Here is a 25482-nt window from a genome sequence, read left to right on the forward strand (position 1 = left end):
TGTCTTTCTAGCAATGCGTTTGTGCTTAGTGAAGCCGGTTTTACAGGGCTGGATTTAAATAGCTCAATTGGTATTTGTTTGCTAACGCATGAGACAAATACAGAGAAACTTAGTGGGTTGGCCTACATACAGGAAGCGCCGATTAGTATTAGACAATACAGGTCCACTGTTGACATGTCGACCTTTTGGGTACAGCTTGAAGCACATCGGCAATGAAAGCAATACAGCTGTTCGTCATCTAGAACAGTCAACGTCACGCACGGCACCTGCCCACTGAATGCCTCTATCCCACAAAAAAAAGAAGCGTTCACAAAAGATAACAATGCTGCGCACCACTTTTTCAGGAGTTACGAAGCACAGCACGATATTTGGCTTTCCACAACTGCCGGTAAGAGGCTCACCCACCAACAGTTGCTTGACAGAGCTGGCACACTACATTCCAATTCCCGGACAGAAAGCAGGCAGCTTACCAGCAGTCAAATTACATGCCTGAAGCACCAGAAACTGGAACGACACAGCGGTTCCCACCGCAGGCATGCCACCGCAGCCGAAAGCCTCGTAGCACGCATGTTAACGCAAGCCGCAGTTTCGCAAAAAGCTACTAATACATAGTTATTAGAAACTTCACGCAATTTAAAAGGGAAACAAAAGCATATTCAAAACTGGACAATAGTGCAATATATTTGAATTAAACAAGTGTGCTTGCTACAATACGAAAAAGAGCGGCGCCGGCGTCGGCATTATCTTTTAATTTAGGAAGTACTACACGCTATTTTTTGTTAAAGGCATTATTCAACGTATTCAACTAGTGGGAACCTTGTACGCTTGATTAGCCTGAGATGATAAGCTTTGTTTGATGCCTGCAGAGAGGATACACGAACACAGTGCCACTCCGCCTTGGTCGGTAAGAAAACCATAAGGTATGCGGCGATGCGTTTGGGCATACGAAACATGCTCGCTCAGGCGTCGAGCACACCGTGATGCGTAAATAAAAAGCAAAAAAGAAGCGAACACATCAAGTCACGCAGTAAATCCTTTGACGATGAAATGGACGATCGCATGTTCGGAAAGTTGGTTGGGAATCTCGCACGGTTTCTCAGCATCTCACAATACAACGGCTTATGAAGCACACGGCACACTTTCATCACAGTCCACCACCCACCCAACCCAGCGAGGGGTTATGTGGTAGCACAGCTGGCACAGCTCAGCGAAACTTTACGGCGCAGCAGCTACAGCATACACAGTGCACGACATTTTTCTTCACTCAGCGGATCGGCTAGACTAGAGCGTGACTTCGCAATGGATGCGGGCGTGGATTCAAAAATTTTTCGGTGCCTAACGTAATCATCTCAAAAGCGCATATGTTCTCGTTTACAGTTTAGGAGTTCTACAGGTAAATCGTCAAATTTATTTGGGGCAGATGCTGCCACTGCAAAGCGTGCAGCGGATGTGACGGCGCCGCGCCGTTGACGTCAGAGATGTCAGCGGCCCCGAGGGCCACGCCCCCGTTGGAAAGTAGACGAAACGTAATAGCGCGGCCCGAACCATCGGCACATCATTCCTTGTGGGCACCGCGCGGCCAGGCCGGGCCGGCGCCGCAGCCGCGTTCTGCCAACCGAAGCCGCATTTCGCGGCCGCCAGTAGGCGCCACCCGTCGCGCACGTGCGCTTCTTGACGTCATGGTGTTTACATACAGGGAGAGGTCCATTGCCCTGTGAAAGCTAAAAACAGCACCTTGTGACAACTAACACCATCTGGCATATTTGTTGGCAACTCCTTTTTCGATTTCATCATCGTTCGTCTACATTTCGCTGCGCAGATGGCGTCGCAAGTGAAATTTGAACCCGCGATAGCGGCGAGTTGCGCGAAAACGGCATCCACTTTACGGCGCACTCCACCAAAGCATACAGCTGGGGTAGGAATTGTGGGGACCCTTGCTTCCCAACGCCTCGCCTGCACATGTTTTCGCGAGCTGGGAGCCGCCATTTTGGGCAGCCGGCGCGTCACGTCAGTCATGACCTCTTCATGACCCTGTGCGCGCGCCGAACCGGCTCGCCGCGAACGTGTGCGCGAGGGAGCGGGGGAAGGAGGACCAGTTTGCCACCTTCCTTCGCGCCACCCTCTCCCCGACCTGGGGAAGATCTCCTCTCCCCTCCAAGCTGACCTGCGGGACGAACGGGCGCTTCGCCGGGAAGTCGACTGGGCGATTTGGTCGGAGCCGGTTGGCTCGGCAGTGCCTACGCCGAATGCCCCGATGACGGTGAACCCAGTTGGCTCCACGGACTCTGCCGAGAGATTCTGCCCTGATCGGTCGCCACGGGATGCCTCCCCTGCTCCCGCGGCCGTGATGACGGATATCGAGGCCCGAGTCCAGCGGCTTGAGCGAGCGACAGGAGCCACTGTCTCCCCGCGAGCAATAGTCGTGTTGTCTGGTATATGCCCTGGCAATAAAGCCTCATTTGGGATTGCCGGAGCCTGTCTGCCACATGTGAGTACTCGAACCCGGGCGTGAGTCTTCGGATTCCGCAGGGCTAGTGTATGACGCGTAGCGTTCTCTAGCGAAGCTAGCCGGGGGTCCTCTGCTATCCCGTACGTTAGCCCACAGAATACAAGCCGGAGACGCAAGCGCGAACCCTGTGGTTCACAATTTAAAAATAGCACGCTTGCGGAGTGCCACCTGCTGAACACAAGTAACCTTCTTGCGTGACAGAAAGCCCCACTCCTTCCCTGCTCTGTGCTGTTCAGCAACTTCGCCATTACGTGCCATGGTTTTGTTAACAGTTCAGCTGTGTTCTAACATTTTTTTTTGTGCTCCTGGTGCGTGGCCTAGTACACGAGCTGCATAGCAGGTTTTAAACTGAAGACTTTGGAGCATGCGTTGAAGCATATGGAAACCGCGTGGCTGGGCAGAATTTCAGTGCTGACACAGTGCATGTACAGGAGGAAGCGGAAAGAGGAGGTTTGGGCGATGAACAGGAATCGCCGTGTGTTTCATGGACCCAAAGAAGGCATGTTTCCCAGTGTAGAAAAAGAAGTTCTGGACTGCCTTGATGGCACGGAAGGTGATGCGCTGTGGGACGATGAAAAACATGAAGTTGCAAGCGACTTCAGTAAGGAGGACAGCTTCAATGGCAAGTAGGGGGACAATGGCGAGCAGGGGGCCACTAGCTTGTTGTGGATAAAAAAAACTTGGTTACATACCTACCTGTTTTTACTCAAAAGGTAAATATCTGACAGCCCTTCTCTTTGCATCTTTATTGCATGAAATCTCAATTTTCAGAAATCTGTCGCAACTTCTTCCCGCATAATGAACCCTCCCCCCCAAATTCATGCCAAATTTTCCGGAAAAAAAAGTGAGTTCATTATTAAGCCAGTAAATACAATATGCGTATATAAGGGCCAACGCGTTCACTGCTAAGTCACGTTTTACTCGGTGTGTTTCAATGACGTTAAAAAGATCACCGTGCAACTTCAGCAAAAGGCCACATGGGCACAGCGCACTTAATGCACATTGAAGCGCATGTGTGTTGTCTCCGGTTTGCCATTCCTCCCATTCCATTGTTTGTGCTACCACCTACTCTTTTCCCAAGTTAGAAAGCATGCCCCTCGCTAAGCATGGCAGAGTACTGAGTGTTACAACTAAAAAAGGGACGTAAATGAAGACCCAAACAGTAACTTGCCCATGTTTCCTTTTTAATGTCTTGTCCGGAAAGAGTACCCTGAACTACACTAAGACAACACCCCAACCAGCCCAGATGGGCATCATTCTGATAGGATTCTTTCGTTAGCACTTCAGTAGACCAGCAGAGCAAGCAAGCCCACACGAGAATAGCACACTTCAAAAGAGTACACCTCAAAAAACACCTATCGTACTTACTCGAATAATGATCGCACCCGCGTAATGATCGCACCCCGTAAGTATGTCGTCCAAGTTCGTTTTTTTTATTTCCTGCGCAATGAACGCACCCTGAACTAGCCACAGCAATATGTCGTATGTGTGCAAAGTCTAGCTGATGATGGACGTGCGTACCCCTTTTTCCTTCTCTTTCGAAGGGCACATGGCTACGTTATTGCCGCAGACTTGCCAATATTAGCGATATCGACAAGCATGCGTTCAGTATTGATAAGAAAGGAACTCTCACTAAATGCAGATAATATACTCAAGACAGAAAAAAACGCACTCAGCTTCCCGAGTTGGCCACCATGTCTGTTTTGATGTCAGGCACTGTAACAGTGGCAGCCACTTTATGGCCTAACTGTTGTCACCTCATACCTGTGTGTTCGGTAATACATGAAAACAAGCATTTTGCGTCACTTTGGTAAGAGGCTGGCGGCGGTGTGCGGCGTTTTCATTATGTTTCTATTTATTATTTGTATTATGTTCACGAGAACTATTGTAAAAAATTTTACGCACAACTTGCTTTCGTTTTCTGTGCTCAAAAATGTTTTGCAAAAATTTTTCCCTGTGTATTTGCATCAGTTTTGAAAAAAAAAAAAAAAACACAAAAAAGTGCAATCATTGCACGAGTCAATACGGTATTCCCTTTGAGCATACATTGTGGCATGACATAAAAGAGCAAACCCAGCATAAAAATACCCACAGAAACCTGGCACCACGCGAACACGCCACTCACTTGACGTTCCCGGAGTTTATCTTGAACAAGCCGATCACGGCGGTCTTTGCGGGGGAATCAAACGACTTGACCACACCATACCGGTCGAGCGGCGCATTGTCTGCAAAGAAAACACAGCCAGCTCAGCACTTACCACTGATTTTGAACGACTTTTCCAAGTGGGCCCCGATAAGTCCCCGCTCATTAGTGAAACTGTGCCACTGCTTCAGAATACGCACCGAATGCTGGCTTACTGGGCAACCCAATCTTACAACACCACTGTTGAGGTATGAAGAGAATGTGCCGATCCAAAACCACACATCCAAACTCCTACACCAGAAACAAGCTACCGTATTTTCACGCGTAAACCCACACTGAAAATGCGAAACTTTCAGTGGCAAAGTAGGGGGTGCAAATAATATGCGGCTTCACGTGCAGCTTCACGTGCCTTTAGTGCAGCTTCACGGCAATGCATGTTGTGCCGTGAAGCTCCTACGCATTAACACTGACTAAGCCTTCCATGGCAGCGATTGCGCAAAACAGAACAGGGCAAGGGAAAAAAAGCAGGACGAGCGCACTGTAACAATTCAACGAAAGACCTATAAACCCACGAATCTGCGCAACATCACCACAAGAAATTCTCTACAGCGCTGGGAATTGTGAAATACAGAGTGAATTGTGACTTTTGCCTTGTGGTCAGTGCATTCTACTTGCTAACTACAGTCGAGTCCACTTATAACGATACCGTTTATAACAATATATCGGATATAGCGATGAACCGCTATGGCACCGCCCGCTTATGTATGCTTTCTATGGAAAAATAAACCGCTTATTACAATGCTCCAGTGCCCCGATATCGGATATAACGATTGAATCGGGTTACAGCAAGCACCGAAAATGCGAGCTGCCGCCGGCTCTCCACGCCAACCACGCCGACACCATGCACCGTGATGGGCCTCGCATCCCGTCCACCCCTCGAGAGGAGGAGGGGAACAGTTCTCCTTCCAAACACCCCTCCCGATGCCGCTGCTTTGGCCCCGTCCCCGTGCCTGCTGCTTTGAATTTGACTGGGTGCCTTTTCAACTACCTCCGTTTTTCCGCAGATCAGACGTCAGGGCTGATGTTTTGGAAATGTCTGAGTGCCTCACTGAAGAAGCAATCGTTGCGCGGATACGTGCTGCGGACAGCGGTGGCAGTGACAACTCTGACGACGCGGTTGCACCGCCTACTCGGGTAGCACCTTCGCAGGAGGCCCAACGCATGACTGTCTCTAAGAGACTAAGTGAAGCACCTATAGATGCTCTTGAAAAAGATGTGCGCCAGCTTCATGTGCAGCAAACAAAGCTGACCGAGTATGGCTTTTTTTTTACAAATAGGTAGCAGTGCAACCTTGCTTGCCTGCAAATAAAATGTTTTGAGCTCTGCTGTCTTTTTATTTAGCAACCCGCATATAACAATCATCGATTATAACGATGGGATTTTCTTGGCACTTGGATAATGTTATAAGTGGACTAGAATGTATACGCTTCTTCTGTCTACATGGTATGTGATGTGTTGCTTGAGCAGTAGCTTTGGTGCAGCCTTTCCTGTACCAAATGTGTGGGCAATTCGCGGGGAATTCTTTTTATTTTCCGGCAAGCTGAAAGCGGGGTGCGGATTGTATGCAGGGGCGGGATATACGCACGAAAATACGGTATACTCAGGGACAAAATTCTGTGTAATGGAGAGAAAGCTATGGGGGGAGGGGGAGCTAACTGCTCTGTGCTACTGCACCAAAGTAGTTCCCAACTAAAGTGGTTTCGGTTTCAGTTTCAGTTTCGGCGTGACAGATGCGCATTTGATGCAGTTCATTTTCTTTGCTTGGGCTCCATGGTTGAATGTGCTGAACCATGATCACCAAGCATGCAGGCATATTGGGGTCTCCTTTCCCACGCCTCAATTGTTTGTAAACACAAGTGAACGCTTCGACTGGAGAACTTAGACCGACCGTGGACTATAGCTATGCCCAAGTCTCTATCATTCAGAAGTGAAGAGAATTTTTCCAGCACTGCAGTTTTGACAACATGCACTGATTTGTAAACTCTTACCGAGCTCAAAGCTCGGCACCACCACCACAAACATGTGCAGTGTACTTACTTAGCGCGGGCGCAGTATACCGAAAGAGCAACACGCACGCACGCTTACGCACACGCTCGCTTACGCCAACAGACTGGCTAACCGAACAGATTGTGGAAACGACAGAGAGTCTCGGTTGCATCAGTCCATCAGTCATACACTTCACAAACCACTTGCTTCGTTTGTTCTGACAGTGTTTGCTTCTCAGTTTCTTAAAAATCCTATGCGGAGTTGCGAGCTGCCGAAGGCCGTCGACAAGGAAGCCATGTTTTTTTCGAAGGGAACCATTGCAATGCAAGTGGCGACAGAGCAGCAAGCAAAAAAAATCCGAAAATCGAAAAAATATTGCTCCCTGTTTCGTATATCCTGGCTAGTAATTTAGTCGCATTATCAATCCAAGGCTAATACATAAGAACTATATGTTTTTGAATTGCTTAGGCTACAGCCAGCCAATTATTTTTGTTGTACTACTTCCAGGTGCGCAACGAAAAGGCCTCCGTAGCCTTGACTGCATTGCCACAGAAAGTTGTTCTGGAGTACAGCTAAACTAGAAACTCATTTCGGGAACGACAGGCACACTCGAGGATAGACACGTTTGCGTTTGCACACATATTTTCGAGCGTATAACCCACACCAAAAATGCGAAAATTTCAGAGGCAAAGCAGGGGTGCAGATAATAAGCGGGTTTTTCCTTCAATGCAGCTTCACAGCAATGCGCGTTGTGCAGTGAAGCTGCTATGCAGTAGCACTGACTCAGCCTTCCATGGCAGCTCTACTGTTTATTTATTTATTTATTATACCTCACAGGCCCATTGAAGAGCATTGAGTAAGGGGGGTGACATTTTTGAAAGAACATAAAAAAAAATAGTGGGGAAAAAGAAGAAAAGACAAGTACACAATATAAAGTTTGGGTAATCGGCTTACATTCGTAAATGAAACACATTATACACGTTTTTAACAGACAATTATCGCAAATGCACAGGGTTTTTGTGGAATCAAAAACATCAGAAAACACTCAAATACAAGGGGGAAAACACCCATAAACAGTAACAATATTATTCTGGCAATTCATCATTACACAATTACTAAGAAAAATGTCGGTGCAGATTTTCGGTAAAGCTATCTTGACTAAGTATGGATGCAATTTGGTGAGGAAGATCATTCCAGTGCATGATTGCTCGAGGCAATGCCGATGAATTGAAAGCAAGCGTCTTGCCAAAAATGCGCGTGAAACTATGACTATTATGAAGGCGTCGTGACGTACGTACTGGAGCGTTAAGAGGAAGCGGGTTTGGTCTAACGCGAACTATGTATTTATGAAAAAAACATAATAGCGCGATAGTGCGATGGGTATCTAGAGGCTGAAGTGGTAACTCTTTTTTGATTTGGGTAAAGCTAAGATGACGGTCGTACTTGCGTGTAATAAATCTGGCGGCTCTGTTTTGAATAGATTCCAGCTGGACGATTAGGTAGTTTTGGTGAGGGGACCAGATTGCCGACGCGAATTCTAGCTGTGGACGAATAAAGGTTAGATACGCATGTTTGCGGACAAGGGCTGGTGCGCATCGTAAATTTCGTCGCAGATAACCGAGCGATTTAGAAGCCTTTGCGCAGATGGCGGAAATGTGGGTACTCCACGAGAGTTAGATGAACACCCAGATATTTATAGGAAGCAGCTTGCAAAACTGCACTGTGGTTGATGGAATAAAGAAAATCTGAATTATCGTGTTTCCGACTAAAAGATATTACTTTGCATTTACTCAATATTAAGTGACATTTGCCATGTATTGCACCACTGTTGGTGATAGCTCTAGCGAGAGGAGTAACACTGAGTGAATTGTGACTCGCGTTGCAGTCAGTGTATTCTATTTGCTAAATAGCATACACTTTTTCACTTTCCATAGTATGTGATGCGTTGCTTGAGCAAAAGCTTTGGTGCAGCCTTTCCTGTACCAAATGTGCGGGCAATACGCCAGGATTTTTTTTTTCTTTTCCGGCGGGCTGGATTTAGGGGTGCAGATTATATGCAGGGGTGGGTTATACACGTGAAATTACGGTGATTTCCCACTCCGCCCACAACTGAAGCAGCGCACCTGTCCGAGTAGAGCACAAAAATAGCACTTTAAGGCGCACGCTTCCTCACCGATGTTCTCCACCACAAACTTTCCGGGAAGGAACGCCGAGGCAGCATTCCAGCTGGAAGGCCGCAACTCAGTGGCTGGGATGTCCTTCCCCACAGAACCGTCCTGGAAAAGAAGAAGGGAAAGGAAAATTACCTCCCCTTCCAAACAAAAGATGAGAGAAGCGCGAAAGCTTTCTGACATCGAAAGTGCAGCAAAACAACCACTAACGGTGCATCAAAACCTTCGCTTGAAAGTGCGTCCCATCGATCGTCAAACCTTCGAAGACCCAAACCGCAAACAAATACCGCACCCACTTTTACGCACCAAGTAAACACATCTACGAACGTCCTAAATGTACACCGATATGTGGTTCATGAGATAAAGGCATACTGTTGTATTCCTCCTTCATGATCGATGCGTGTATTGTCTTATGCAGAATCGCTCCTTTTGGGGCGATTTTCATGTCACCGTTTGGACACAATGGAAGCCCGGTTTCACGCACGCACCACCATGTGTCCAGAAGTCTTATCAGAGCTTTTCAGTTGGCCAACCGGTCTGTGGGGAAATGCATGAGTGTTTTGACAGGACGCCATCTGTTCCACTAATAAAGCTTTCTCTTACAAAAAAAAAAAAAATTCCTTGATCAGTTTACATTCCACCACCAAGACATTGCAGCCCACGACAAAAGGAGGGACAAAAAAATTCACGCATCTCCACAAAATGAATCATGACGAGTGGACAAAGCACCGGGGATCGGTCTTCCCGTCGATCACCCGTGAGAGTGCTTGCTGCTACTAAAACAATTTCCAATCCAATCCAACAGTTCAATTTAATCCAATCCATTTTAATCCAACCCAAATCCAATGCTCCTCGCACATGTGCAGCACGACTCCCCAGGAGCTCTTTCTCTCTCTATAACCTTTTGTGAACCTTTTATTTTGTTCTTGTTAACCTTTTGTGAACCTTTTGTTCACAGATGTTTCGATATATATGGTGCTGTGCATCTCTCTCTCCCTCTCTAACCTTTTGAGAACATTTTATTTTGTTCTTGTGTCAACCTTTTGTTCAAAGATGTTTCTAGTTACACGGTGCTGTGCTGCGAGCAAGGACGCCGGCCGGACGCCGGACACAGCCTCGGCCTCATGGTGCTTCGCCCCTAAAATTTCAGCCAGTTGCACACACTCCTGTGAACACTGTTGTCCTTTTCCAAGAAGAAAAACTGCCGTACCTCCCAAATGACGTCCACCGTGGAAGTGGTCGCCAGTACCACCGTGACCACCGTGCTTTTGGGTACCAATGAGGGCTGCTGCTGGCTGGGACCGGTCCAATCGTGCAGCATCTTGGGCCACTGCACCGAGCCACTCGGCTTCCCTCGGCGGAACACTGCACCAGGTGGCGCCCCCACCCACACATCACAGCCTCGTCTTTCCTCACTTCTTCGTTAACACAGTGAGTAGATCCCAACGCGTAAAAACCTCTTTTCCTTGGTACAGGGGTGAGACAGCAGAATCAGATTTGGTAGCAGTTTTTGGAGCAGCGAAATCTCGATTTTGGAGCAGTTAACGACATGTACTTATCATGTCAGCTTAGGAGCCTAAAAAATCAAATTTTTGGTGACTCGGCAGGAATCAATCGGTTTTGAATGTACATAACACTGAAACATCTGTTCAATAAATTTTTTTCTTCCAGAGAATCACAAGGTACAAACTGCACTACCTATTTACAAGCTATTTTTAAATTATTAGGCTCTATGCATAGACAGCGTGGAGTGCAGTTGAAAATATCGAATTGAAAAACTAAGCAATTATGAGGGATTTTGATTGTCACGTGAATGCCGAAATTATTATTTTTGTAATCCCAGGCTCAACTTTATGCACAAGTGTAGAGCCATGGCAAAAGTTGCGGAAAGCGAAGTGACAGTCGCACCCCACCAGCCCTCCCATTTCAATCCCCCAGGGTGCCCGTTCACTGCGATCATAATTTGAGCAACGCTGGTATGTTTAGCCACCTCCATTTTGGAATTAAATATTTCACTTTAGATACATGAACCATTATTACTAGCGTGCAATAGTAGCCCGTCCCGCTATCGGACGCTGCTTGAACATTTTGCGGCTATGTATGAGAGAGAATCTGCCCGCCCAACCCACGCAGGAATTACAGTCTAGTCTACTTATAACAATATCCAAGTGCCAAGAAAATCCCATCGTTATAACCAATAATTGTTATAAGCGGGTTGCGAAGTAAAAAGAGGGAACAGAGCTCAAAACATCTGATTCGCATGCCAGCAAGGTCGTACTACGACTAATTTGCAGAAAAGAAGCCACAGTCGGTCACCTTTGTTTGCCGCGTGTGAAGCTAGCGCAAATCCTTTCCAAGAGCATCTATAGGTTCTTCACGTAGCTGAGGTAAATGTCCTTGGCAGAAAGAAGTCCCCGAGAGACTGTCACGCATTGGGCCTCCTACGAAGACACTACCTGAATAGGCTGCACAACCGCGTCGTTAGAGTCATCACTACAGCACTTTTGGGGCACAATATAACCACATTCAATCGTTATATCCGATATCGTGGCACTGGAGCATTGTAATAAGCGGTTTATTTTACCCCACAGCTGTTCATCATTATATCTGATATAATGTTATAAACGGTATCGTTATAAGTGGACTTGACTGTATACGCAAAAGTGAAGAAAGGCAGTGCAATGTCCCAGTCACTGTGGTCACTAGACACATACGTGGCGAGCACGTCCGTAAGGGAACGCTTGGAAAGGCCATTTTTTTTGCGGGTGATAAGCTGTAGTGACCGGTTATCTCGTTTCGCTAATCCCCATGCGGCAATATCATCTACTTGAGTTTGTTCCCTAATCCAGGAAGCACGTCTCCTGTCCCTGAGTGTCACTCTGAACATTATTTGTTCCATGGCCTGTTGCGCCAACCTAAGTTTGCTTTCTGGTTGCTCAGTAAGGTGCCAAGTTTCTTCGCATATAAAACACTTGCATGGTGAACACATTGGGCTTTGGCACAACAAATTTACGTAGGCACCCAAATACCGTTTTTGATTGTCACAAAGTGTACGAGAAACTCAAAACATCGTACCAATCGTAGAGCCATACCTGCCAGACTAGCAACATGAAAATTCGGGGGACTGCAGCGGGGAGGAAAAAAATGGGGAAAAGAGGGGGGGGGGGGTTGCACAGAGAGCGGAGACTGACATCAGAAAGGGGAAAGGATGTTTACTTTGAGCTGCTTTGTTCTTTCATCACGAGAAACTCTGCAACCAAGCTTCTTTACTTCTGAAGGGACCTGGTAGTTGTGGACTTTGCAAGCTTCAAAAAGTTGTCAGAATACAGCAGTTCACAATGTACAGAAAACAATGTCCGGTTTGCTGACCCTTCACTATATGGAGGGCCACATAGAGTCGTCGGAAAGCGAACACTGGAACTATGTTCTCAGAACAGTCTTGCTAACCATGCTAATGATCCTCTTACATTCAGCATTGCTGCGTGGAATGGCAAGCAGCTGCAGCATCACCTTTGCCACTCTACCAAACTTCACTTTCCCATCAACGCTAGTGATTTTCCCCACTTCTGACCACTGAACATCAATCCTCCCTTCATTTAGACTGTCCTCAGAAATATTGTGTGCCTGCAGTTCTGCAAATTATGCTTCAAGAGCGTCCAAGGCTTCTTCTCTAGACTCATTCTTCTCCTGGGGCAGAATCTGTGGGAAGGACTCAATGAGGAAGCGAAGGCTTTTGAAAGATGCATCATTCAAGAACTTCAAACAGGCTACTTCCTCTTTCTTCAAGGTTTCATCCTATGTAGTCACATGTGACAGTAAAGTACTACTCCCAAACACTAGAAAAGAGCTGCTGCTTCTTGCTGGCACACAGCCCCCCACAACAGACAATGCGCGGCTCCCGAGGTCAAGATCTTCATTGGCAAAAAGCAGGCCTTAATGGCTGAGGGATTGAAAAACCGAGCCAAAAGGTCACTTTGGAGCTGCATCCAGAGGGACTGGAGCACATGAATGCGATGTGCCTCAGACTGGAGTTGGACGTTGACTCTGTCAAACACAGGGATGACACCCTTCAAGAAAGGGCCATTAGCCAAGTCTACATCAGAGGTCAGGAACTACAAAAGACGCTCCTCACGGGTCAAGCTAGCATGTCCAGCACTCTCGGATGAAAGCGTCACTTTCTTTGCTGGGATTGCATCCATCTGGCCTCTTGGCTCCTTCCGTTTAGGCGACTTCGTCCGGCACATCTCCCAAAGCTGCATCTGTCTTGGGGAACTGGTACGACCCCAGAAAGTTTGGGCGCTGCTGGTTTTTCAGCTTTGTCTCATTCAAAAAGAAGCTGCCACTGTTCCAGAAATTTGGTCAGACACTTCCCCAGCGTAGCCATTGCGTTGGCACGCGTTTCAAAATCTTCCGCACCTCGTGTCGTGCATCGCTTGAAATTCAACAAGCCTGTCTTTTCGCTTGGCGCTTTTCTCAAGGCAGTAGATGTCCACGAGCACCTCGTTGAATTTTGCAGGAAAGCACACGGCTCCTTTCTCGGCCGCAAGATTTATGAGGTGACACAGGCAGCCAATGGCTATCAAACTTTCTTGGGCTTCCTTGAGCACAGCTGCCATGCCATTCTTTTTGCCGACCATCACATTGGCATTGCCGGAAGAAAATGCCATGCAAGTCTCAACTGGTGTATCACGCAATTTGAGTGTGTCCAGGAGGAATTTTCAATCTTTCACCTGATGGCCTCTCCATGGAGTTCCTGCAGACAAAGCAGTCGGCTTTCCCCGTTTCGTGACTCCTCAACGTAGTACGTTGCCACGATTGGGTACATTTGCAACTCGCTGTCGTTGCTTCCGTCCACTGCAATTGCGAAAGCACGGCGTTTCAGAGCCTTCACCACTGTGTTTTTGGCATCTGCGGCCATTTCCCCGACGATGGCAGTTGTTTTCGTACATACGCACCCGCACCGCTTCGCGTACTTCGGGAACACTTTCTGAAACAACGGTCCTGTGTGATCACTTACGCTTAGCGGCAGGTTGTGTTCCACAAGAAATCCCGTGAACAGGCATTCTGCGTGGATCGCACTGTCTTCGCAGCTCTTTTGGAAGAGACATCCGACATTGCCCTGCCCTTCCAGAGCACGAACGTAGCTCTGATGCTTCTGTGAAGCGATGTGCACCATTATGTTGTAGGTCTTGCCACTGTGCGAAACGCTCGCATCATGGGTGCAGGTGGCACAGAATCCCTACGAGTCACCTTTCCGCAAAGTCACGAAGCACAGAAACTCGGGAGTGTATGAGTCCAGAAATACTTGCCCGACGGCGTCAGAGCCACAGTGTCAGACGCCATCCATTAGTTGTACAGCCATTTGACGTGTGCCTTAAAGGGCTTGCTAAGACAAACGTCAAGCGGCTGTTGTTGACTCGTCATGCCCCCCGGAATGACGACCAGCTCCGTCTGGTTGTCCATGAGCTGCTTCTTCACACCTTCCGTGAGGTGCCCACGGAAGGCGTCGAGCACCAGCATTGACCTCCGGGCGAGAAGTGCCCCTGGTCTCCGGCTCCACACCGACTTTATCCAGTCAAGAAAAAGCTCTTCCGTCATCCACCCTTTCTCCTGGCAACGAATGTGGACGTTCTGCGAGAACACCTCGTTCTTTGGCATAGTCTTTCTGTTCAGGATGATGAAGGGGGGCAACTTCCGTCCATCAGCGGTGCAGGCTAACATCACGAATATCCGAGCCTTCTCGTTGCCTGTAGTGCGCAGGCTCACTTCGCGATCACCTTTTAGGTGAATGGTCTGGGCCGACGGCATGTAAAAAAAAAATCGGAGTTTCGTTGGCATTGCCAATCTGCCCAAGTAGGAAGTCGTGGTCGCGTCGGAGGCCGATAACATATCTTTGAAAGAAATTAGTTTTTCTTCATAGTCTCCTGGCAACTTCTGCATCACGGAGGTCCGCCTTCGCAACGATAGCCCGGCCCTCTTCATGTACTTCTGCACCCAGCACCCGAACTTTCGACCCGCCGCGCAGTTTTTAGCGACTTCTGCCTCTGCTATGACTTTCTTCTTGAAGGCTGGTCATGTGAAACAAGCACAGAGAAAGAAAATCTTGCAGCAGGGACTCCGAGAGCTCTAAAAAAAATGCAAAATGGCGTCCCGACTTGTTTACAAGTTTTGCGGCTACTACTGGCTTGGAACGGCTACTGCTGGCTCAGCTCATTGACATGGTCGAAGGCGCCTGCTGCCATGGCCTCTGCTGTATCGCGAACTATTCAATACCCTTGCAGTTGCCGAAACTCGGTAATTACTATCTGCAACCTCCATTCGTGTAAAATTTTATGCGTTTTATTCTGAAATCTTTTTGTTACATTTCCAACAGTCTCGTTGGGCTCCTTTGGATGCTTGGAAATGGTTGGAAGGTGGAAACCAAAACTGTCACACCAGAATTGGCATATTGGGATACTGAGCTTCGAATATAAGGTGGGGTTTGACTTTGAGACCGCACATTTCGGAAAAAAAAACCTCGCCTTATATTCGAATAAATACGGTACTTCTTTGCTTTTGACAGCGCCATCGACTTTACAACTGAACTCGGGGAAACATGCAACTGACGGCTAGGCAGGCGAGGTAGGCCTAACGTACAAAATGCACTCCAACTTCCTCCGAAGCCATCGTGCTCCAAACAGCACCTCCTCTAGAAAGATGCCTGCCTGCTGCGTTCATGAAAGACCTGTTTTCAGTGGTGGTAGCTAGCGATCCTTGCAGAAGTCGCCAGCAACACATTTTTGCACACACGGCCACGGCCGCCTCCATCGGCGCCGCCTTCCACCGAACAAACCAATCTCCATTGGCAGTTGGCGATCCGAAGTGGGCGGCATTGTTACAGGTTTCAAGCTGACAACACGCCGCATCAACGCAGCAAACACTCTCGAAGAACTTGCATCAACGCTTCGTGCCAAAACTACGTGTGGAACGTGAGCTACGACAGACAGACACAAAAGTTGTCATACCTTTCTCCTCGCCTTCTTTCGGTACGGTGGCGAGCGCGTCTCGCGGCTGGCCTTCGCCCAGATGCGCGGTACTCTATAGTGCCTAGAATATACTTAGCGGTACTCTACGGTATGGTTACAACGAACTAGAGGTATACTGGCGAGTGCTCTCCCGCAGCACTGCAACTGACGCAGCAGGAAAGACTGACATACGCGCGTGATTAGGCAGCCACTTTTCGGGAGATTCGAGATAGCATTCTTACAATCGAGAGGTTAGGTCCGAAATTCGGGAGTCTCTCGGACAATTCGGGAGAGTTGGCAGGTATGTAGGGCCATCTTTTGATGCATGGGGCCAATGGGAAGTTTTGCAACTCCTATATCAAGTAACTCTGGAAGGAGGTGCACATGAATCCCACAGCAAAATAGCGGCAAGCCAACTGTGTGTACCTTTGGGGAAAAAAGATATTCGCCGCCGAACGTCCCCAGTTCATCCCCGAAACATCCCCAGAGCCTAAAAGAGAGGCGAGAAAGGCTCACCCCGGCTCCGCCGGAGCGGAGACAGTCCCAGCGGCAGCGAAGAAGACTGGTTCGAAAAGGCCGCGCAGGCAGCCAGGTCGGAGTGGTCAATGACGTGCGCAGTGCTGGCGTACATGGCGCCCGTCAGGGCCCCGAGGCTCTCGTCCCCTCGATCCTGCAGCAGGCGAGGAGAACACACGGGGCATCAACCCGGGAACGCCACAGAGTGAGCAGCGGACGCGTCACAAAGGAATGCCCACGACATCTTCTGGGCAAACCAAATCACTTTTTCACTGCCGAACAAACCGCGAGAAAGGTAGGGCAGGCATGCAAACTATTTGCGAATAAATAAATAAAATAAAGAAACGTACAGGCCTCCTTACTCCTGTAAAGATGGAAGGCCAACGTCTTCCATTGTCACAGTAGTAGAAGGCGAATAAAACAATACATGAGAATCAACGTATGACTTCTCTAACATTAGGCTGAGTTTGAAGATGGCAGACCAGGGCCCGTTTGCCCGAACGCGATAAGTGTGGGAATAAGTTTTCAACTACGACTTTAGCGCTGTCAAGGTAAGAAGTCGTTCGCCCGAAACTGATACAAACGCTTGGTTAAGGTAGCGTTTCCGTCGGGTTTTCTGTAGGGATGGGCGAATATAGATTTTGAGGTTCGAAGCGAATTCGAAGCGAATAGTGATTTGGTCGAATAATTTCGAATCGAATAGTTCGAATAGTGCACATTGCAAATCACAAAGACAAATGAGCAACTTGTGACCTGACTAATGTACACATTTTTTTTCTAATAATTAGAACTCACGTAAGCACAGCATTGTGTAAAACTATTACCAGTTGAACATTTATTGCAAAATCTTACACACAGCTTTCCTTTGCTGTATTCACAAGTTTTCATGAAGAAATGCCTGTTGCGCCACATGCTCTAGGTGCAGCAGTTTCCGCCGGCTGCTCATTCACAAGTTTAAGCGCCGCCTAGAAACTCGCAGAGTTAAGCGCCGCCTAGAAGCTCCGCTAAAAAAAAGAAGTATTGTAGCCACTAGTATCCTCGGCCGTAGCCAAGCAAAGCGCAAGTGGCTGGCCGCCATTTTGAATAGGCTCGCTTAGTGCGGCGTACTGCCGCGCTGTGCGAGTTTATTCAAAATGGCGGCATGCCTATTCAAAATGGCGGCATGCCTATTCAAAATGGCGGCCTGTACAAGTCTGCTGGCTGGGTGCCGCTATGTTCGGAGCGGTGCCGTTTCAGTGCCGCCTTTTTTTTTTTTTAACTTAAGTGTGCTGGCGGCCGAGAGCTTCGTCGAACCTCTAGGCAAGGCAGCAACTCGGCAGTGCCGGCACTGATAATAGAAATGTCCGCGTCGGTGGGTCTTGAGCCAAGCCTGGGGTAACTCTCGGAAAGCTTGACCGAAAAGCTTGGCTTTTAGCTGCCTATTCGGGAGCATCGAATAATTCGAAAATATCGAATACCTGCATTCGGATCGAAGCGAATAACGAATAGAGAGCTATTCGATCGAATATTCGACAATACCGAATATTCGCCCATCCCTAGTTTTCTGGCAACCGGCTTATTTGCTGTGGCCGACTTCGACTTACTGGCGTCTTATTCGTAAGTGGGAACTTAAAGGAGCCATGAAGACAAAATACAAGTTGGGTTTATTAGAGAGACTGCTTAGTCCCGATAACAATGATACCAATACCATCGCAATCTTCAAACAAATAACGGAGATATTAAAGAAAACGTGTGAAGCCGTGGCGACCCCCTAGCCAATTTCCCGCAACCTCCCTATGACGTCACGGAACCTTGTTTGTGCGATTGGCGGCCGCCTAACTGACCTGCCGCGACGACACATGGCTGGACGTCTGTAATGGGGCCTCTAGTTCCATTTGACCGCATCACTTGAATGCTAACGTGCAGTTAACGCACTGAAAATTATGTTTTATTGTTGGCCCGTATGACGTCATTCTTGCTCATAACACGTCACTGTGGCGCAAAATTTGAAAGTTTTTAAATACTTCTTGCTTTTTTTTCGTTAAAAAACATCTTTTGTGGCTCTAATGGAGCTGAGTGAGATACTGAATCCTAGTTCTTTCAAATTAAACGAAGTTGTATTTTCTCTTCATGGCTCCTTTAAGGGGGGACGTGGCTTTCAAAATCAACTTTTTTATTTCTTTGTGGATTTTGATGAAAATTGGCACAGCAACTGGAAATGCTTTCGTGATAAAACCATAAAAATTTCAAACTAATATTTTGAAAACTTTTTTATGTATTAAATTTTCTTTCTGTTCCGCTTGTACCGAGCTTGAGCGGCTTATAAAACACGATAGAAAACTTGTTCGAAGTGCTTTGCATTCCCAAATGAATGGACGAGGTCGTGACAGTTTTAGAATTTTTTTTTACAACACAATGTTTTTTAGTTTTCATTTTTTTAGAGGTTAATGTGCAATAGGCATGTTGACTGTGAACAATTATTTGAATTAAAAAAATCACAAAAAACAAATCTGGAAAACCAAGAGTGTCACGACCTGAACTGTTCATCAAGGAATGTAATGCAAGAAACGGAATCAAAATAGACCCAGCGGTCACAAAAAAATCCCTGGTACAAGCGACACAGGTGGCAAAAAAAACTGTTTTGAGAAAACGGCTTCCGAAGTTGCAACATGGTTTCACTTATCAAAAGCTGTCACGGTTGTAGCCGTTCATGTCCTTTTGAACATGGGGTTTCTGGAATGCTTTGCCTTGAAATTGGAGTGCCTTTTACAGCCTTTCTCTTTCTAGAAAACATCATTTTCAGCTCCTCTGTGAAGAGTACATACCCCATGGTGCACTTTGCAGACCAAACGAAGAGGGAGATGGGTTTCAATGGGCTTTCAATGCAAAGTAGGTTAGCTGGTTGGCTGTATCGCACTGAACAGCCTCCTTTTGCAGTGTTGTCACCATGGCAACAAGTTAAGCATTTTTTTTACTTAAATTTGAACATTTTTGGCTTTTTTTTATGTTTTATCATCTTGCCTGGCACAGCAACTTAGTACTCATACGTGCAGGTGTTCATTGCCAAAAGTTTGCAAACCAAAAGGATGAAAATGAGCTATTTTGAAGCTTGGTAGAGTATTCTGCATGACTCCCAACTTCAATGCAAGAGCATATTTTTTTACTACTTTTGACATTCAAGGCATCCAATATTTCTCGCAGCAAAGCCAGTATGCCCTAAGCAATGGTATCAATAATTTCACTATAAAATCACTGTTAAATGCTGCGACAGTAACGTACATTTTTAATGCAGAGAACATATTTTTATTCCTATATTACTCACTAAAACCTGTTTGCATGAAAATTACAAGTGCACGGGAAACGTTGCGCAAGAAAGGCGATATGGCTCGCGCTGCGATAGCGCACGCTTACCGCGACATATCGAACTTTGATTATACCTTATATGACTGGTCAGGTCGCTTTTAAGATTAAATCCAACGTCGCAGGCATTAATTACAACTACTGGCGTTCAATCGTAACCGGTTGCCCAGTCATGTGCTGCTCCAATGCGCATCGGCTATGCCGTGCGCGCCGCAGCGTTTGACGAGTCGACCGTTTCTTTCTCAAGGCTAGCGATAGCGAGCCCACAGTCAAAACACAGCATAACTAAGCGTGTAAGCATCGCAAACCCGACTAAAAGTTCACTTCACGAACCACTATCGCAAGCGCGCACACCGCGTCTCCCTCCGGGGTCTGGCGACGGCAGAGTCACGCGCACCACGAAGCGTTCGATGACCTCCTCCTTTCGAGCCCCACAACTTCCCGTAATCTGGCTCGTTATCTCTGGCATTCCCACCGCGATAACGTCCGTGTTGAATACCATAGATTGAACAGAAACTCGGCCGAGCGAAGCGGCGAAAATGAACTCGAACCGCTCGCTACGCAGCACAGGCGGGCGCCATCTTGCGTTGCGCCCGTGACATCCAATCAGGAGGGTCGTTGTTCTGCGCCCCGACCGGAGGACCAATAGCGCTTCAGCATCTATTTCTAGCTTCGTTTGTGCGTCGTTTCTTTTCTGCCGTTTGTGCGTTTGTGAATGAACGAAGATAAAAGAGACGAGCGGAACCGGAAAGACGATCGCTCGGCCGATCTAACCATATCAAAATGGCCGCGCCCGGTGGAACCGTTGCGGAGATAGAGCGCTCCGAAAATTGCCGTTTTTTCGCCCTTTTGCGCTGATAGTTTGTCACCGCGCCTGACAAAAGTATTTTTTTATGCCACTTTGCGGCGCTTTTCAGCGTAAAAACTTTGCAGACGCATAGAATAGGAAACATAGAAGCCGAATATGTGGGTTTCAAAAAAACGATGTTTTGGTCATTTTTCCGAAGTTGAAAGCCGCGTCCCCCCTTAAACAAGAACTTATGCGCACAGGCAAACTGGCCCAGGTCTTCCATCTTCAAACTCAGCGCAACGTTAGTCGTCTTAGAAATTGATTCTCGCGTATCCTGTTTTGCGGCATAGTTTCGATAAAAGAGTCACAGCCATCATCCGTAAACCTTACTCCCTCCGTGGACGACCATGCATGGACAACAGACGGGAATTCTGCAACGTTTACGACTTCACCGAGAACTAATTACAACAAGTGCATGAAACTCGACGTAATGAGAGTCATCTCGGCAGCCAATTTAATTGATTTTTTTTAGATGAGAGCTAGAGAGAACTTTGCACTAGCTGTGGTGCAAGTGCGCTCGACCCTTTGCCGTTGCAACCCAATAGACACTTGCAATTTTTGTGCCGAATCTAGTGCGAAACCAGTGCGATTAAACCTATACCAGTTGCGAAACTCCCCACAGGTCGCTCCATGTATCAAAAGCCAGTGTGCGGTTGGACCCCCTGCACTGAATACAAACAGGGGCAGGCATGGGGCAAGTTGTAGTGCAAAAATGTTTGCGGCTCCTTCCGTAAGCCAAACGAAAAACTGCAGGAACGTTGGCGAACATTACACATTGAGAGACTGAGGTTCACTTCAGAGACTGGTGTTCGGAGCAACCTATCCTTCAGAACGCTCGAGCGAAGAACATGCAAGCACACACCATGATCACGAGTATTTACAGAGATGAGGACAAAGTGTGGGTGCATGTCTGCTAATGATGACGATAATGTACAGATGAAGAAGCACTGAAGACAATTCGGAGTTCCCACACCAACAGCATCTACGCCAACCAGCACCGGTAGATTGACCAAGGATGCTTCCTCCTTTAAAAAGCAAGCCCTCACTTTAAGTTGTTATTAGGTAAATGCTACGAAAAGTTCAGTTCTTATCCCCTAGATTCCACGCCAGTACCCTTACCCCGAAGCTTCAATGAAGCAGAGGAACCTGCCCAGATTATGAAGCAAAGTTTCTCAACTGGAGTATAGTGAAGAACTCCAGTGCAAGGCAGCCTGGCTGATAAAAAAACAACATTTATCTGCACATTGCCCAGAGGCTCACGGAATACGGCTTTCAGGATCAGCGTTTCTGGCCTCTACAGGACATATGCACGACAAGGTTCACAAGGTTCACACACTGACCTGGGGAGGGCTGTACTTGGAGACGCACTGTTTCTGCCAGTCCGCCAGGCTGATGATGACGTCCGAGTCCCTGATCTGGTAGTAGCTGTAGTCCCCGACTAGCACGGCGCATGGCTCAAACGCATTCACCATCTTCACCCTGAATGCAGAGATTAAAAGAGAGAGAGAGATTGCACTTTCACGCACAGGCCGCTATCAACTTTTCAGTTGCCAAATCCTCAAACTGAATAGCTTCCCACGAAAAAAAAAAAAAAAAAAAAAAAAAGAGAGAGAGAGAGATCTTCGTGATCATACTGATGTGTCTTAATATCCACGTATTTGTATACCATACTGTAGGGATTACATGGATATCCATAGATTTCATGAGCCGTTAATATTTACATTCCAAATACAAGCAGAATTTGAGCATTACCCCACTATCAATCAGAATATTGCTCACATTCCCTACACCGTGACTAGAGACAAAATTTCCATAAATTCTGACCACCTGGAGAAAAAAATCATTTTGCCACAGGTGCAGCCAAGAAGGATACAAGACACTGTGCCCAACCTCGAGCATTAACTTGGCACACATCAAAAGCAGTTGAGACTTGAAAGTGGAATTTAATGTTTTTTTTTTTGCTTTCCCACTGTTTTCGGGTGAAAAATGGCCCACAAACAATTTGTCCGTTGCCACAAAACATCAACTTTTTTTCAAGGCCACAATGCTAGCAGAATTTGTAAAGGGAAAGGGAACGCAAAATGCCGAGCAAACGATTCTTTCACAATGTACTACCAATTACAATTAGTAAGAACACGGCATTTTTAGCTGAAGCCCCAAGTGGCCCCAAGCCACTTTAACAGGGAGAAAACAGCGTCCTAGCAAATCAGAGCGAAAAAAACACGTTTCGCCTAAATGTCGGCACACGAAACCTTCACGCTTCTCCACCACGGGTGAGACAGCTGAATCAATTTTGGGAGCAGTTTTTGGAGCAGCGAAAGCTCGATTTTGGAGCAGAAGAACCTTGATTTGGAATAGTTATCGACATTACAGGGTTTGTACGGGCTTCAAAAGCAAAAATTCAAGGGTTTTCAAGGACTTTCAAGGACCAGAAAACACATTTTCAGGGTCCCCATCTCAACTTTTATCTGGGATTAATTCTAACTTTTCAACACAATGCAAAATTTCATTATTCCCTAATACCTAAGAACATTAATGCATATTTAGATAGGTGCTATGGGTTCATGAATGCTTCCACAGCTTTATTTTTTATTTCATAGTTTGTAATTACAGGTTTTTCTTTTTTCTTGGTGTTTTGCTGAGGCTGTTTGATTTCAAAACTTCGTTAATGTTGCCTGCATCTCCTGCTTTGTCGGCAAGAGTATCAGCTGAAATTAACTCAGCAAGTGTTGCTGCAAGGCAGGATGAACTATGTACACGTCCACCATTTGCACGTAAAAGCAAACGCAGATGGAGCGTATGAGGCACAGCAAACATGAAATGAAAGGCCGTCCACAGACTAGATGGAACATGCAAGATAATGAAAGGCCGTCCACAGACTAGATGGAACATGCAAGATAGAGAACAGAAGCCGGCTTTCACGCGATTGTATCGTGACATGAATTCTATTCAGGAGTGCTGCTCCCAATGTTGCCTCGTAATAATGAGAATCCACAACTTGTAATTTCACGCAATACACTGAAACTTGATTGTTACAATGTTTCTTTACATTTTTAGCACCTAAAATTCACGACAAACACGTTACATTTTTGTGAAAAGATAGGGCCATTGGTTCTCTCCAGAAAAATCAAGGGTTTTCAAGGACCCTTTAAAAATTCCAACACTTTCCAGGCCTTGAAATTTACACTTCTAAATTCAAGGGTTTTCAAGGTTTTCAAGGACCTGTGCGAACCTTGATTTTGGGAGCAGGTTTTGGAGCCGCGAAATCTCGATTTTGGGGCAGAAGAACTTTGATTTGGAGCAGCTAACGACATTAAATAAGTCGTCTTAGGAGAACGAAAAAATCGAAGTTTTCCAACTCAGGAAAGAAGGGGGGGGGGGGCACTTTTTAATGGGTTTTGAACGTACATAACACTGAACCAGCCTTTCAATAAAGCTTTTGCTACCAGAGTATCACAAGGTATGAACTGCACTACCGTTTTACAAACCTTTCTTTTTTTTTTTTTTTTTTTTGAATTTTTAGGCATTATGCATAGATAGCGTGGAGTGCTGTTGCAAATGTCGAATTGAAAAACTAAGTAATCGTAAGGCATTTTTAGTATCATGGGAATGCCGAAATCATTATTTTTGTAATCCCAGACTCGACCTTACGCACAAGTGTAGAGCTATGGCAAAAGTTGCGTAAAACGAGGTGACAGTCGTCGCACCCTACCAGCCCATCCATTTCAATCCCGAAGGTACACATTCACTATGATCATAATTTTAGTAACGTTCGTATGTTTAGCCCCCTCCCTTTTGGCATTAAATTTCACTTAAGATAGATGAACCATTATTACTAGCGTGCAATAATAGCCCGACCCACTATAGGACACTCCTTGAACATTTTGCGGCGATGCAGCCTGCGCCACAACTTCTGCAGTGTCGATCGCCTTATTCCCGCCGCTCGCAAGCTCGCTGTCAAAGGCAGCAATAACTCAGCGTTTCATAACACCGCAATGGGTCCGAAATTTTACTTCAGGTACGCACCGCGCCTCACCGTCAAGGCCGAAATACGGCGAATTCGCGGGCACCAGGTCGTTCTTGATGAACTCCAGTCTTTCAAGTCGCGCAACTTCCCGCAACAGATCAAACGACTAAATGTAAATCCAGCCACCCCCCATAACCAAAACCACGGTAGGAATCGGCGAAGAGCACTCTGCCTGAACCACGAGCAACTGCTTCGCCTGGCGGCCGTGTTTTCTATTTCTAGTCTTCACCACACCAAGATGGTGGCAGCCAGAAACGTCGTTCCGGAGATACGGCGCTCTGAAAATTGCCGTTGTTTCATCAACTTGCACAAGTAGTTTGTCGCCTCAGTACACATAAGTATTGTTTCTACAGGGCTTTGGAATAGTTTTTGATGGGAAAACTTTAAAAACACCCAGAATATAACATGTACAACCCAACATTGTGACTTTAAAAAAAAAAAACTATCTCGGGGACAATTTTACGTGGGCTTGTTATTCAATGATCAATAAAACCTCTACAAACCGCATTACCTCGGGGGTGCTGGAAAATTATGCCTCCAGTAAGCATTTTTTCCCACTGCAACTGACAGGAGCGTTAAAATCATTGGCTCTCAGACTGTTTCGGAGCAGTTTGGCGCAATTTTTGCAATTTTCAAGCTTTCGGTGCAGCCTGGCGCAGAAAAACAAATTCGTATCAAAACTGCACAGTATGTGCAGCTGTCTCACCCCTGCTCCACCCAACACCATCCCTTTTGGAATGTAACCAGTGTGGCAGCAATGTTTGATTGACTGATTGTAGGGTTTAACGCGCCGACGCAACGCAGGCGATAAGGCGCGCCGTAGTGGAGGGCTCCGGATTAATTTTGACCACCTGGGGATCTTTAACGTGCACCAAAA

At 46.8% G+C, this 25482-nt stretch overlaps 1 protein-coding gene across 1 annotated transcript in view; it reads right to left on the bottom strand.

Moving 5' to 3' along the window:
• Nucleotides 1-25482, bottom strand: part of LOC144138461 ((E3-independent) E2 ubiquitin-conjugating enzyme UBE2O-like) — a 73136-nt gene that overhangs the window by 36854 nt on the left and 10800 nt on the right. The window contains exons 7-11 of the mRNA XM_077670745.1: nucleotides 21919-22057; nucleotides 16390-16543; nucleotides 10080-10234; nucleotides 8872-8974; nucleotides 4635-4734 (exon numbers count right to left, since the gene is read on the bottom strand). Coding sequence (XP_077526871.1) covers nucleotides 4635-4734; nucleotides 8872-8974; nucleotides 10080-10234; nucleotides 16390-16543; nucleotides 21919-22057 — 651 coding nt within the window. The remainder of the gene's footprint in view (nucleotides 1-4634; nucleotides 4735-8871; nucleotides 8975-10079; nucleotides 10235-16389; nucleotides 16544-21918; nucleotides 22058-25482) is intronic.

This window comes from Haemaphysalis longicornis, unplaced genomic scaffold (assembly GCF_048455015.1).
Source record: "Haemaphysalis longicornis isolate Haplotype H1 unplaced genomic scaffold, Haemaphysalis longicornis Haplotype H1 scaffold_5, whole genome shotgun sequence".
Classification (NCBI taxonomy): domain Eukaryota; kingdom Metazoa; phylum Arthropoda; class Arachnida; order Ixodida; family Ixodidae; genus Haemaphysalis; species Haemaphysalis longicornis.